Source organism: Oryza brachyantha, chromosome 6 (genome assembly GCF_000231095.2).
Source record: "Oryza brachyantha chromosome 6, ObraRS2, whole genome shotgun sequence".
Taxonomy (NCBI): domain Eukaryota; kingdom Viridiplantae; phylum Streptophyta; class Magnoliopsida; order Poales; family Poaceae; genus Oryza; species Oryza brachyantha.
In genome coordinates, this window is record NC_023168.2 from 17,160,051 (window position 1) to 17,176,888 (window position 16,838).

A 16,838-nucleotide genomic window follows, 5' to 3' on the forward strand; every position below is an offset into this window, starting at 1 on the left:
AGCACCTAGTGTGTTGTTCTTTGCGGAAGGGCTACAATGCTTTGGGACAGGGAACCAAACATCATCGTTTTGCTTTTAACAAACACAAGAGAAATCACTTATTAACAATTAAAAATATTATATATATATATGGCAATTGCATAACTGGTCCTACTTTAGAGGCCAATTGCAGATTTAGCCCTGTTTTTTTCACTTTACAGATTTAGTCTCGGTTTTCAAAATTGAATCTCCTGTTTGGCCCTACTCCGTTAAGTTAGGTTAACGGTGTTAAACGAGGAAAAAGTAGGCGTATTTACCGTTGCACATTTGACCATGTTTTGTTAGTATTATTTGCATATTTAGCCTTATTTTTACATACGTGTGTACTGTAAGAAATATTTGTAGGGCCCTATTTTTACATATGTGTCTATTTATACTACTCACGGTACATTAACAGTAGGGCCAAACGAAAACTTCAATTTTGAAAATAGGGGCCAAATTTGCAAAGTGAAAAAAACAGAGCTAAATCCACAATTAGACTCTAAAATAGGGCTAGTTATGCAATTATCCATATATACATATATATATATATATATATATATATATTCTTAGCGCTCTAAAATCAAACACTAAAAAGAAACAATGATAAGAAACTCTAAAATTAATTTTAAATGGACAATTTGGTATATAAATATAAGTATAAGCGAAAAAAGATAATGACAAAGTTGCCGGTGAGGGGAGAACCATCACTGCTTCAGTTAGCAGATTTTGACGTGGTCGATCGCCGTTAATTTGCAGCAAGCCAGCAACAGTTGGCGGTGGCAAATCTTAGCGCCAACTTATCCTTCGTCCCTTCGTGAGCATATTAATTAGAACTACAATAGAAAAATAATTATAGTTCATTTTTTACAGGTGGATGGAAAATGAACAGGCCGGTGCAGACTTTATACGAATGGCTAATGCCCACCGCTTGCATCCTTACCCAAATAGAACCAAGTTAAACCGGTCTATGTTGACACTAGGAACTCGCCCTGTTTTATATTATAAATTATTTTATATTTATTATAAGTTAAAATATTTCAATTATATCAAATTTATAGAAAAAATATATTAACATACACGGTATTAAGTTAGTTTAATTAGATCCACTATAAAATATATATTTATAATACCTTTAATTTGTATTAGCATGTCGCTAATACTTTTTATAAACTTGATTTTTATCCTACTAGAGAGCTAAAGTAACTTATGATATGAATGGAGGGAGTATAATTTTCTCTAGTGGACATTAATATGTGCACCCAAGCTTTGAGTTTACATACCATACATTAAAAAGAGTGTACATGGCTAGAAATATGCGCATGAAACAACAATGTGCAGCAATATATCGTGATGGAAAATTCAAATTTCAAGCAGGTTTTTTTCATGCATTTGTACTAGTTCGAGCAAAGTTCAATCAAATTCAAAGACGTTTGAGCCCATCAAAAACTTTCATCTAATATGAGAAAAATCTCGAGCGGTTGATATAAGGCATAGCGAGTCTCGGTGAGATTTTGATCCTTTCACATCTCCTGTATCAATTTTATATTAATGCAGTTGATGGATAATTTATATTCTTGACCATGAGATATATATAATACATATCTACCTATCTACATGAAAAAAAAGATAAATAGCACACACGGGCATATATGAACACTATGAACGAGACCATCAAATTTCCTCTCTTATAATACTACATGAAAGAGAGAGGCCATATATAAGAGCGAGAGGTTATACACATGACTATACAAACTCATATATATATATATATATATATATATATATATATATATATATATATATATATATATATATATATATATATATATATATATATATATATATATATATATATATATATATCGGAGTGGTCAGGAACTAGAAATACTAACATGAGAACATCATGTGAGCGTCTCAACTGCCTCTGATTGCTTCTAGGTGCCAAACGATAACGTTTCTGATTTCTAAGCCCAAATTATATTTGATTTAAATCTATTTATTATTTTGTGTTTATACACACACACACACACATATATATATATATATATATATATATATATATATAAGTATAAATTTTTTCTAGTTTACTTGCATAAAGTTTATAAGTAGAAATTAAGTTGTGTTTTTAGTTTAATTATTTCTATATAAAATTTTTTATACCGGATGTTGATATGCAGATAGCGTGTGAAAAAAATACCCAGTGGATATTGTTAATAAAAAGAAAAGGACACATGGTACGTGTTCCCTACTCCCTAGGTAGTAGGGGCGGCGCTACATGTATGCTAGATGGCATACCATGCACTGCATACGTACACATTATATATCGCTATATATTCATATTTCTCTAAAAACTCACTTAAATATGAATACGTGTTACATAGTATATATATTGAATCACGTTGTTAATTTTATAATTATTTACCAAAATGGATTTAGTGAATTATATAAGATAATTTTTTGGCCGGTATATCCTTAACTAAAATTATAGATTTGCTACTGCTAGGTAGGCCTGACCCGATCACGCGTGAGGGACACCGGTTGGTTCCTCTTCCTCGTTAGTAAATGGGTTTTGTTTTATCATAGGGAAATGGGAACATAGAGCCATGTAGAGCTCAAATGTTGTGGGTCGAGCACGTAGCGTGTTCTTCTTTGCTCAGGGGCTACAATTCTTTCGGCCAGGCAACTAAATAACATCATCATTTTGCTTTTAACAAGCACAAGAGAAATCGCTTATTAATAATTAAAAAAAATTATATGTGTTCTTAATGATATAAAAAAAGACAAAACAAATGATAAAAAATTCTAAAATCAGTTTAAAATTTAAAATTTGACATATAAGCATAAATATAAACGAAAAAAATAAGAGCAAAGTTGCCGGCCGGTGAGGCAAGAACCATGACTGCTCCAGTCAAGACATTTTGACGTGGTCGATCGTCGTTAATGTGCAGCAAGCCAGCAACAAGCGGCGTTGCCAAATCTTAGCGCCAACTTATCCTTCATCTATTCATGAGCATATTAATTAGAACAATAATATAATTATAGTTTATTTTTACCGGTGGATGGCAAATGAACAGGCTGGTGCGGACATACTCTTGCCCAACCCGGTTCCGACCTGCCGCCAACCCTAGCGTAGAGAAGTTGTTAAAAGAACATGGAAGGAGGAAATTCATATTATTTTCTGGACTTTTAGAGTGTTCAATATAAACTAGAAAACATCAAGGATTGTCATGTAAAATTGAGACCAATTTTAAACATCTAGGACCATGGCATTATGGGAGAAGCCAATGTTAAACATGTAGCCCTAGCTTGCCTACGTCGACCTAAAGATTCAAGTTTTTGCCTCTTATGAGTGAGTGGTAAATTCTGCTCTCACAAATGTTGTGAGCTCTTGGTAATGAGTGGCAAAAGGTCAGGTCAAAGTAGGATCCAAGACAGTATGGCTTGCATGTTGAAGCCCTAAGGTAGAGAGTGTATACTCACTGCCTAGTGGGACCCACACATCCCTATGTGACCCCACCTGTCACCACTCAGCAGCCATCTCCATCAAACCGAAACAAAGCCACCACCGCCAGCTCCAGAACTTACCACCTACGCACATTGAAGGCAAAACCAGAGAGTTTCGAGTATATCGCATTCTTACATGAAGATAAAAGTGAAATTTTGAACCAAACAGATTAGACCACCTGTAACAAGTCTCAAGTTTTTACTACAATAATACCAATCATGGCAGGTAGCTTAGCATAGTGAAGCTGACAACATCCATAGGATCCATAATCCTCCAAGACAAGTGGATAATGGAGCTGTGCAGCAGATGAGTAAAAAATCTAGCATATGAGCTTTAGCATGGTCAGTCAGCTATCCAGAGGAAAAAGAATTGTATCTATGGCTCCTCGAGGGACTCCTTGATCAGCTTCTCCGTGAGAGATTTTGGAAGTCCCATTACACTGTCGATGGTTCCAACCTTCATAAGGTTTTTCAAATGTCAGGCGGAAATTTTATTTTATTCTTCTGGAATAATGCCAGTGTGTCAAAGGTTTCTATTTTCATTGCTCAACCAAGAAGCAGAATATGGAAGAAATACTCACAATGGCTTCCACAAGAGGTGAAGTCAGTGGGTGCTCTACCAATAGGCCACCGGCAACATAGAAGACATTGCCCTCTTCAATCTGAAATATAAACAGGCGAAAAGATGCTGATTGAGTGAAAGCAATCAAAATCAACAATCTTAGATATATTGCAACAAATAAGAAAAAGTTAAACTTTACGAACAATTGTTACTGACTTACCAAACTCTCAACAACCTCATCAGGTATCTTGTGGAAATAAACCTGATTGGAAACAATTATAGCGGAAAGTTATTATGAGGCTAAAACTCAGGTTTGGAACTCAGATCAATGGCAACATATGGTCTTAACTGGGGTGCAATCATTAGGATTAGTTTGAACTTTAAAGTTGTAAGTTTCTAAACAATTATAGTGTGATCTGATTCTGCATCTAATTTCTACATGGAGACCAAATACCTAGAGCCAAATCAGATGCAAAATAACTGGCGTTTGACCAACTAGTTTAAACTTATACATCAGTCTTCATTTTGGCCCCTCACTTTACAAAGATCACAAGTGACCTGGAATTTGAATGCTTGATACAAGTTAGACCACAATATTTCAGAAGTGATAAACACTAAACAACCCTTAGAACTTGAGGCAATTGGCATGCTAGTTCACTTTAATTTAAGATTAAAAGCTGGGGCAAGTTTAAAGAGTAAGCTAAAATTACACACACTAGAAGAACTGATTTGAATCTGTTACAGTATAGCAATAGAGTTTAAGTTCAAATGAAATCTAATAGTTTGATCCCAAAAAAAAAATCTAATCTCTAAGAGTTTATGCACGACTTTGGTGTTAATACTTAATAAAACATCAAGAAATCAAGGAATTACTTCAGCTTTGTCCCATCCTTCTTTTCTGGCTCCACTCTTCACATTAGTAACAAGCACAGATCCAATTGTCGCTGCATGGCTTTCAGAGTATCCTGTAAAAGAATATTGTCAAGCAGCAACACAGGGCAAGGACTATCTGAACAAAATTTGAGCTTATACACAATCACACAGACCTTTGATGAACTTTCGTGCCTCTTCAGGGGTGCTAGGTTTTTCTCTAATCACACCATCATGAACCACAACCTCCATCAGAAAGGAAAAAAAATGAGAGGATAAAAAAACAAGAACCAAAATGGTCATGCAAATGCATGTGAGTTGAGTTCTATTGAGAATGTATTTTGCTACAGAACCATCCCTAGTTAATTTGGTTAGAACTGGCATATGATAAATATGGTTACCACGAAGCTGAAAATCACTAATGTCAGAATAACGTGCCCTACAAAAACTAGGTTGCCTCCAAAAAAAAAAAGATGAAGGTAATTAGCAATGGCTAAGGAAGGTTCAGTATGCATTACAAATCACAAATTATCTATGAATTGGTGCATAAATACCCAAACATGACATAGAGATCAAAATAACCGTGGTGAGATGCCAAGTATGAATATGTGTTTGCGAAAACAACCACTTATGCCTCTCAAGATGGATCAATAACATTGTACAGACACGTTCAGAGGCCACCCTAAACTATCCTAATAACCAGGGGACTGCTCATATAATCAATAGATATTTTTTATGGTCAATGCTTAATCCTTTGAGCACTATATAAGTTCAAATCAAACAATGGCCTCTATTCTGTAACAGTATTTGAAAGAAAAAACAGTAGCAGCTAAACTAGCACTGTTAAAAACATTAAAATACTAAATCTTGAAATACAATGGTAATATAGTTAACCATGCAGCCAAAGAAACACCTTTAACAATAATTCAGCCTAGACTAGTGATATCCACACAAACCATTTAACAATTGTTCTACCATAATACATTACTGATTATTAAGTTTCCATCTCTACGTCGATGCAAGCCACATACCTGGTCAGCAGTTATCAATAGTGTACTCTCCTGAGAATCAAGAATTTCCTTCATCATCCCATTGTTCTGCAGCTTCTCCATTATAGCATCGGCCTGCGACATTAATAAAGCATAGTAGCATAATAAATAGTCCATGTCTAATCAGAATGCACTGCACAGTGAACTGGAGTCTACACTAAATAACTGAAACAAAATTGTAATCCAGAACCAAGGGAACACAAAACTTTAAACCAGATACAATAAATTAAAAGGCCTTTTGTTGAAAGGACAGGTCTTTTCATGCTCTAACCGCCTAAATTGTTTCTCTGACAGTAAAAGTGAAATGTCCTGCTGATCCACACAACTTTGTAGCTACTGGCTAAAAACTAATATACTGTCCCTCTGAAAATTGATTTGCTATACAACTTTATGCTTACCGATGAATGTACAATTATACTAAATAGTATAAATGGAAATCAGTCTACATTATCATAATCTAAACCAACCAAAATACTTATTTCCTCTATCCATAGCAGAGTTTCTAGTGCTGTAGAGTGAACATGTTACATTTACTTCCTACCTATCTAACAGATCCTTAATAAGAGACTCCCCTCCCCTCTTTTCTATCTCTCAAAATAATTACCTCCCCTCCTTGTGAACAAACTAGATACCCCAGTTATTCAATAATAGGAGGAAAGCAGTTACTTTTGCATGAGCTAGCGCGACCACCAGCTCCTCTGGCTTCTCCTTTCTGATCTCCTTCTCATCAATATCCGCACTCTAATACACCAGAGGAGGGTAGAAGGGAAACAGGATTAGAAAGAACAGAACCATAAGGAAGACAAACTACTCAAGTAAAGCATTCCAGAAAACATGGGGGGAATCACCAACAAGAAGTGTGAATTTGTATCCCATCTCAGAGAGAATCTGGCGGCGTGATGATGACGAGGAGCCCAGGATTAGCTGCATTGTCAACCACCCACACGAATTAGAGAACGTGATAAACAAAGAAAAAAGGATAGATTCAGATGTCATGATTACTCTAAGAGACGATGATGCTGCCATTCTTCCCTGTCTTCTCGAGTCAGCGAGTCCCAGCAAAATCCCAAGAAAGCTGGAAGAAAAGGGGCAATACATTTAAATCATTTGACATAGAAATTATGCATTCTGATCTGCTCAGTTCACCTTCATTGCACTGTTAGTACTAATGATGACCATTTGCTTATATTCAACTAGGCTTATCAAGTCTATTAAGTGTCTGAACAGTTGTAAAGTCTTTTTTCGAAACAAATATTCTCAATCTTCACTTTGTTTTTACGTATACTCGTTTTGGTAAATATCTTTGTAAGCATTTTATAGGAACACAAGGTGAACAGGTTGGCATTTCTCTTATCATAATTCCCAAAAAATAAGTCTTGTTCCCGATTAGATGAATTGCAACCCAAAGTGGAGCACAGAAACTCGCTTGGTTATTCCAACTGTCCTACCTATGCAGCCAAGAGCTAGGGACCAAACAGGTCACCACTCCACTATATATTCACCATGCCTAACACCTTAAGCATCCCAACCACAAACAAAGCTACCAAATCATTCTGGTTCCCAGCCTATGCATTATTTGCAGTTGATACAATCCAACCCAATCCCGCTTATATTCCAGAAGAGAACCTATCTAGGGTTCATGATGCAAATTCCAGAAGAGAAGAAAAAAAGTAGAGCGCGTGGATAGAAAGAGAGGAGAAAAGAGGATGTGGATGGATGGATGCTCACCGAGGACGACAGCGCCCCAGCTCGCGGGAGGAGAAGCCCGCCGTCGGCGGAACGAGCGCGGGCGGAGAGGGGAGCGAGCTCGTCGGAAGATAGGGGCGGAGAGAAGAAAGATGTACTGGGGGCATTTGGGTCTTTTCAGGTGGTGGCAAATTCTTTTCGATTAAGAAAAGCTCGTGCATTTAGAGTTACAACCGAATTTTTGGTATTACCATAACTAATACTATTGTTTTATTTTATATATATGTCGAGCCGTGAAGATATTAATTAACCAACTTTAAAATACAAATAGTGTAGTCATTTGGCTATTCGTCTTATTAAAAATTATTACGAATTATCATGAACCCTTATTTTAATTATAACTTACATTTACGTATATTTGAACAAAATTTTTAAACAAGATAACAAGATGAATGGTCACATGTATGAAAAAAAATTCACCGATGTTATCTATTAAAATATAAAATACTATGTTACCGAGGTAGTATGATTATATGCATCCTGATACTATAAATGAGTTCTCGTTGTGTTGTGATTATGTAGTTTGTTACGATCGTTCCTTGATGTTTCATGGAATGGATACAACACCTTGCTTTTATTTTTCTTTCATGAACAGAGTTCTTGGCGTGCTGATGTAGAGGACAAAAGTGGTGGCCACGGGGAGGACGAGACGAATGCGCTGTCCTGCTGGAGTTGTTCTCCTCAGAGATGCGATCTGATTCTTCGACGCCAACCTCGGTCCACCAGAGTTGTGGCAAGGTGACGACGGTGTTGTATCTGTGACTGGGATGGGGATGGGAAAGCACAGGGGAGGAGGAGGCGATGATGGGGATGTGGCGATGATGGGGATGTGGAGGCGGATGAGGCAGTTGCAGAGGGTCGGACGATGGTGATGGAAGATGTGGTAGTAGTGGACGCGGCGGCAGAGTACGGGCTGCGCGCCTGTGCCCACGCTCTCCCTTTTTCCCTCGCGAGATTTTTTTATATTTTGATCATTTTAATTTTATTAAGTTTTGATGGGTCTAGTTTTAAAATAAAAAATAAAAAAGCTTGAAGAATAATTAAAATTCTTCTTGTGGTGGATTCTATAGATTAGACCTTAAACCTAGTATACGCTATATAGGACAATGATTGCAAATGGTCCTCCACGTGAAATAAAATAGGGGAAAATATATCCCCATCGCCCATCGGGTCCAGTGGAGTGCAAGGATGATCCTCAATCCCTCACCCTTGTTCCCCATGAAGACCCCAAAACAATCAAAATCCTAAAATCAAACTAGATATGTACTGTAATATGTTAGAATAGGAAAGAGAGGCACCAGGAGTTCGAGCTAAAGTTGTTCATAAGGATAGAGGTTCGACATGTTACGAGCCTAGAGCCGTAAGTGAATTGCATGCCGTGAAGTAGCCATATCAGGGTGTGCAGTTCGTACTAATACCACCGATCAACTACTCTGTGCTGATGTATATCTTGCCTGCTATTCTATGGTAGTTACCTTTCTTGATTTCTCATGGTGCACCAGATGTGGATGATGCATTACTCAGAGGCTGAAGGTTTGGAGTTTCTAGACTATCACAATCATCTTTTCATAATCAAATGATTTATTAGCGACTTTGGATAAACCTTTTATATATGTATTTCTAGTGAACTAAAATTAATAGCTGGAAAATACGCCAAGATGGAAAAACTCTAAAATCAACTTCAAATTTAAGTTTTAAAATTTAAATTTTTTGGTTATAAGTATAAACATAAGCGAAAAGATGGGGTTTATATCATTCGAAACCTGGTCCAGACTATATTTTCCGATGAAGCAAATTAAACAAGATCGCAGGTTCGGATAGGCAAACCAAACCACCTCATAATGAATTTGACTACTATCTTGTTTAAAAAGTATCAATGATCAATGCTTGCTTTTTTTTTTTTCTAATTTACCTCTAATACTTTCAAACATGGTGAACAGACCTCTCATGGAATGGAACACACCTATACACGAGTACTGACGACTATCAAGCTAACTTTGATTACAATTTAAAGTTGATTTTGAATTTTAGAAACTTATTTTAAGATTAATTTTAAGTTTTGTCCACAACTTTGATAACAGAGCTCTCTTTTCATAGAACAGGGTTGGAGATAGCTGGTGTGTTTTTTAATGGTGTAGGCCATAAGCTAGTAGACACCAGGCAGTAAATACCACCCACATGTGTATGCGCATTATGAATGACACCAACACGAACCAACACAAAATTCCATCCTATCATATAAGAGCAATTTTACAGTCCAATAAAAAATAACAAAAAGTACCTCGAGCTACCGGTACCTCGTGGTACCAAATCGTTCCTGATCATTGGATCTAACAGCGCACATCTTACTCAGCTAGATCCAATGGTGATAAATAATTTGATACCTCGAGATACTTTTTGTTGGACCAGAGTAAATCTCATCATGTAAAGCTGAAAGAAGAGAGAGAGAAGAAACAGATGAGGATGCAGTTGAGAGAGAGTTTTTACAACCGTGTAAACTTGTGTAGTGTAGGAATTGGAAACATCAGCAATACAAAATGGTTCTCTTCGTTCATGACTGATGAAGACAAAGCCGTATCTGGTGTGACCTTTGCGAAATTGTCATGCTTCTATGTCACCTCACCAACGATGATGCTGTTACGAGAAGAAAGGAGCTGACACCTACAGTAACATAAATTTTAACGGTATATGTCTCAACTCTAGGCAAGTGCAAGAGGAACCATAAGTGTCAAGAAATTGAGCACGCTAGAGTCCTGAACTAGGAGGGAAAGCATTTTTCTGTACAATTTTATTTTTCTACAGAATTCGGTAAGATAGAAGACCATAGATACAGTTAAAAACAACTCAAACCTGAAGTTTGGTGAAAGTTAAGATTTATTTTGGAAAACAAAATAGAAACGTTAGATATTGAACTTCAAATTTCATACTGTGTTTCACATGAAAACTTCAGTGAGAAACGCATGAATGTTTGATGCTAGGAGTAGAGCTCTCAGATTCATTCCTGCCACTGGTAATAGGGATGAAAACGGATCGGAAACGGTCGGAAACCATCTTTACCGTTTCCGTTTCCATATTTTTTTGAATCGAAATCGAAATCGGAAACCTCGGATACAAAAACGAAATTGAATATAATCGAATACGAAAATGGCTTAAATTCGAATCGGAGCGGATACGGTAACGGATATTTATTGTATTGTAAAAACTTTTAAACTGAGGTTTCAATTTTTTCTAAAACAGTAGATTAAATTTCAAACATTAGCAACTAACCACAACATTTTTTACCATTACAACCAAGTTCATAAGTCACCTTGTTAATGATGGTCTAAATACCAAATAAAAGCTATAATTTACAAATTATTATAGTAAATACAAGTCACGTAGATTATTATAAAAATTCACATATCATATTATAAAATAAAATATGTGTCGTACAAGTTGATACAAAGTAAAGTGATTTTATGTTTTTTGATTAAGGACTTAAGGATAAGTTGCTGAAGTGGGCTGGGCCATTTTGGTTGATATTCTGAATTTATGTCATATAGGCCTGCAGAAAAATTCCGAAAAAAAATTCTGGAAAGTTTCCGAGAAAAATTCCGGAAATATTCCGACCGATTCCGATTTCCGGCGGATAGTGCCCTTACCATATCCGTTTCCGTTTCCGAGAAAAATATTCCGAATTCGTTTCCATTTCCGATAAATTCTAAAAAAAATTCCGATCGACGATTTCCATTTCCAAAAACTGGTCCGGAATCCGGAAAGATTCTGAACCGTTTTCATCCCTAACTGGTAATCAGGCTAGGTTAGCAGGTCAATCCTACCTACATTTTTTTGATGCTGCCGATTGGACAGATATGTTTACTTTGCTCACATATCTGGGATGGGGATAGCAGGTGGATTATTTATGTTGTAGGCAACGAGTTAGTACACTATATTTACATGCTCGTCATTTATTTTTTTCCAAAGAATAAGCCAAATGACATATTTAAAAATAAAAATAATTTGAGAATACAAATTTTATATACGTGTTGTAGTGATGTGAAAGCAAATGCTAAAAACAAACTATGATGAAAAAACACAAAAATCGACTCTAAATTTAGGGTTAAAAATTTAAAATTTTAGCTTATAAGTACGTAGAAGCGAAAAGATATGCACTTTCTTATCTACGTCAGGCAATAAGTAGCACCCACATGTATGTGCACATTATCACTGTGAATATTCCACCCTCTCATATAATGTTGCATTGAAAATAGAATAGAGACAGACACATGATATACAACTAAGAGTATGTTGCTGGTGTGTAAATTCAAGTAGGATATATAGAAATTGGAGACATCAGGAATACGGGGTGCTCTTCCATCATGGCGGATGGATTTTCGCTTTGATCTCAACAAGATAGCCATCAGAGAGCCGTGATGCTGCAGAAAACATTGGTGAGCACTCACTTGCTCTCATGTTCTCCCTGGAACTGTGGAAGTGCTATTATTTCGTCCGTGTCGCTGCTGATGCTGCTACGCGGAGAAGAACAGTGCAGGCAGCTAAGTCGGCTGCTACACATGATTTTGACCATATAAATCTCAATACAATTCTGGGTAAGTACAGAGGACCTGGGATCCTTACCATGTGAAGAAACTGAAAATGGTTGAACTGCCAGTCTCTCAAATTGGTACATAGTGAAAACATTTTCGCAGTCAGTTTTTTTTAGAGCACAATTGAAACAACACATGTATAGTTCAAAAAAAAAAAGAACTTGAAGTTTAGCGTAAGTTTATTTTTCTTGTGAGAATTGTTGTGAAAAAATATTGAAATAAAGTAGATATTGACCAACAAATTTCACCTAACAACCTTTTTAGCCACATTAAAGAATGAGAGTTTACTATCTTTCAAATTATACTCAATATTGAAATATGTAATTGTTTTCGTATCTATGTCATTTTTTATGTTTAGTCACTGCTTGCACGTTCCAGTATGGACTAACATTATAAGAGAATGACATTCGTTAATTAGTGATTTATAGTATTTGAGGGGGTACCGATGGAATGCATCATAATTTTTATTGTAATTTTGATACCTATCAATACCTTAGATACCTTAGATCCTAGTAAGTTAAATATAACAGAAATTCTAGTGAACGAAATGCCCGTCCCACCAAGGACATAGTTTATGAGTTCTATTTACTCAATGATAGTTTTTTTTTTCCTAGCATGCAGGGTACTGATTCTTTTACCTGAAGATTATCCTGCATCTAATTGAAGTCCTACAGTTCCTGTATCTTTTATCTACTGGCTTGATGTGCAAACTAATTAAGCTGAGGAACATTAGGCAAGGAGCTGAAAAATGGGGTGATCCTGGCTTTGTGCCATGCATGCGATCACAAAGTACTCCCTCCATATTTTTTTTAGTATGACACCGTTGGCTTTTAGAATCACGTTGGACCATTCGTCTTATTCAAAATTTATATCAAAATATGCAAAATTATAATGCATAATTAACGTTTATATAATAATAAATCATATTATAACAAAATAATTAATAATTATATAATTTTTTTGAATAAGACGAATGGTCAAACGTGGACCTAACAGTCAACGGCATCATATAAAAAAATATGGAGGGAGTATATCGCAATAGGGATGCTTATAGATAGCATATCCATTAGAGCAAAAACTATGTAGAGTTTTCACCACAAGCATGCTACTGAGCGCACCAACGAACTCATTGCAGCTAAACTTGTTTGCATTAGTGTAGTATCACCAAGGGGTTCTACATCCTTCAAGGAATTTTAGCCTAGCTAGTGTTGCAACGTTAATTTGTGGGATCAAGCCATGTTTCAAGCCCCAACAAACAAATAATATCTACTCTTTAAACGGTACCGAGATCTCCTATTAGTTGAGGTGCTAAGAGGTAATCGAATTTTGTAAAAATACCTTTTTAGAGCCATAAAATCAATGTGTGTGTTGTCTCTCTCTCTCTATATATATAAACATTTGTACAATATGAGCAAGCCCAATATTTAACTTTGTTTTGTCTTATAAATTAAATTGTATATGGCGAAAACAACGTGAACGATGGGAGTGCATGGTCAATATAGTACAAACTCCAATAGGAAACATGTGCATCAAGTACTATATTTTTAAACTTAACCTGAGGATAAATCTTACTAGATATACTGATAAACAGTACGAGTATATCTATTTTTATATAGAGGGCCCTAAAAGAGGAAAAAAATAGAACTAAAGTCCAGAAAAATAGCAAATGATGATTTCTCTGAGGGTAGTTGTTTTGTCCCTTTGTCCAATAGGTTGAGTTGTGTTTTTTATACCGATAATTTTTTCCTCTACTTTGTGCACAATATTCCTAAACCACTAAATGATGTGTTTCTGTTTATAAAAAGTTCTTACATATAAGTTCATCATCTCATCTTTTTAAAGTAGATGTTTAACTTTATAGTAGCAAATTTCATTGTTTATATCATTATATAGCTATAAAAATAATAATATAATCTTTCATTTTTCAGGAACAAAAGAACTCAATGGAAGTCCTAGACTCCTAGATTGAGCCTAGAAGTGAAAAAACATCAGAGGCACCAGCATGTTAAACAACACTGTGCTTCGAGCACTCTCTGGGATACCTCGATATATTTTTCACATGCATGATTCAATTATTTTTTCCAGAAAATTGCTTGTGTACCTCTGAAAATTTACCTAATCCATTGTGTACCCCTAAGTTTTGTTTATTCTCTTATATACCCGGAATTTTAGTTTCAATCCCTTCTATACCCTTTCCGTTAATCAATCATGAGTTGACTGTTAAATTCTTCGAAAAATTCCATTTTTCCCTTTGGTATGAAGAAATATATAAATGTATGAAGTATATTTTTGGATTGTAGAATTTTATTATATGAAACTATAGTATCCATGAGTTTGTTCTATGAGATATATTTAGGAAAAAAATATTTTTAGATATCACATAAGAAGTTAATATTAATATTTTAATTATTAAATTTTTTTATGAACCATATCTTTTGATAGTAGTACAACAAATTCTTATATGTCTTTTATACATATATTTATTTTGTATTACTATTTAAAATACTACATACAAAAGTTTTAATGATTAAAAATAAATATTAACTTTTGATGTCATATCTAAAAATTTTTGCCACAAAAATATCTTGCATAAACAAACTAGAAAATAGAATAGTATCATACAATAAATTTCTGCAATGCAACAATACACTCCATAGATTTATATATTTATCCATACCAAAGGGCAAAATGGACTTTTGCATAGAATTTATCGGTCAACTAACTTTTGACTAATGGAACTAAAATTCGAGCGTATATAAGGGAATAAGCAAAACTCAAGGGCACATAAGATATTGAGTAAAATTTTAGGGCTACACAGGGAATTTTCTCCAAAGAGATTGAGAGCAAAGACAGCTCGATCAGATTGAGAGCAAAGATAACTCAACCCCTAGCCTCACTAAATCATGTTGAAAGCATGCCTACATGTGTGTAATATTCCTAAGAACCATAATTTGAAAAAAACATAAAACTTTATTTACTGGGCGAGTAACTTTTTTGTTCTGTTCTATGTTGTTGTAGATATTTTATGGAGTATATATTGTTACCATTTCATTTTGCCACCGAAAGTTTAGTATTCTCTATTCCAAAGTGTAAGTATTTTTGAGATTTAAATCTTATAGCGAAAGATAAGTATATTTGGTGTTATTCATAGTACTACTTGTTATATCAATCACTTCCCACTCAAAATTCTTTTCATTTTATTTTCACTTGTCCTCTCACCTCCATCCATCATTCATTTATAAGGAGCATTGTATTCTTTTCTTTTAAACCTTAATTACTTGTAAATAACCTAGAAATGCTTATATTTTTTTGACGAATGTAGTACTTGAGATTTTGCACAGGGCCTCTGAATTTCACATGACGGCCTTGGTTCCACCCTTGCTTGTGAGACTATGTAAGATCCGCATTATCCCATGTTATTATATATAGTTCCCCAAACAAAACAGCCTCATCTATCATGATTGATTCAAGAAAGATGAGAATGACATCCGGTGCCTCACTTATCCCAGATATGTGCATGATGATATATATTTATATTAGGAAAAGGAAGCACCGGAAGCTTGGTACATAGTCTGCCCTAATTTCATGATGAACTGTCATGGCAGCTATCGCCAGTAATAGAAGGCACATATTGGAGAAGTGTGCTGGAGAGTTTCTGAGCATAGCTTGTCCATGACAACACCGTTCCTCCAGTAGTCATGGATGTTACTGTATAGCTTTCACTTTTACAACTGCATACAACAATACATGCATGGATATGTGGTCAGGTCTGGAGTGGAGGATTGATAAATGATTTTTTTTTGAGGATTCAATTTTCTTAGAACTGTTGCCTATGACAACCATAACACGTGTCCAGTGCTGTTACAAGCTTGTGATGGATGGTAGCTTGCGCCTGAATACGTTTAGTAGGAGGAGCACACAGTGAAACACTGCGTGTCCAGTAAAGTGACCGGAAGTGCTACCGATTAATTATGGTGCTAAACTTTTTTAGTCCCATGTCATATGGATGTTTAGATACTAATTTGAAATATTAAACATAGACTAATAAAAAAACTAATTTTATAAATGAGTGGTAATCCGCGAGACGAATTTTTTAAGCCTAATTAATCCATAATTAGAGCATGTTTACTGAAGCATCATATAGGCTAATTATGAATTAATTATGCTTAATAGATTTGTCTCACGTATTAATCTAAAATTATGGATGATTTTTATTAATAATATATATTTACTATTTATAATAAGCGTCTAAACATTCGATGGGACAAGGACTAAAAATAAGTCCTTTGTTCCAAACACCACCTTAAATCATAAAAAATAATGGTGTTGCTAGCAGCAAAAGAACCGATCCACGATTCAGTAGCTAAAGATTATACGCAACGACATCCTCTGCCAAGTCAGATCGGTGGACGAAATTGAGAGCTCCATGCAAACAGGTGAGACGTAAGATGGTTATGCATATGCGTTGCAAAGCAAAGATGAAGTTGAAAAAAACCGTTA

At 35.3% G+C, this 16,838-nt stretch overlaps 1 protein-coding gene across 1 annotated transcript; it reads right to left on the reverse strand.

The window, feature by feature from the left end:
- Window positions 1–3,205: 3,205 nt before the first annotated feature.
- LOC102699414 (7-methyl-GTP pyrophosphatase-like) lies at window positions 3,206–7,867 on the reverse strand. The gene is made up of 10 exons (XM_006656188.3): window positions 7,735–7,867; window positions 7,009–7,081; window positions 6,859–6,930; window positions 6,673–6,747; window positions 5,989–6,081; window positions 5,134–5,203; window positions 4,961–5,052; window positions 4,308–4,349; window positions 4,107–4,187; window positions 3,206–3,982 (listed from the first exon to the last, which is right to left on the reverse strand). Exons 1-10 carry the CDS (start codon window positions 7,857–7,859, stop codon window positions 3,902–3,904), a joined length of 804 nt encoding a protein of 267 aa, XP_006656251.2. The 5' UTR covers window positions 7,860–7,867; the 3' UTR covers window positions 3,206–3,901.
- Window positions 7,868–16,838: the final 8,971 nt, after the last annotated feature.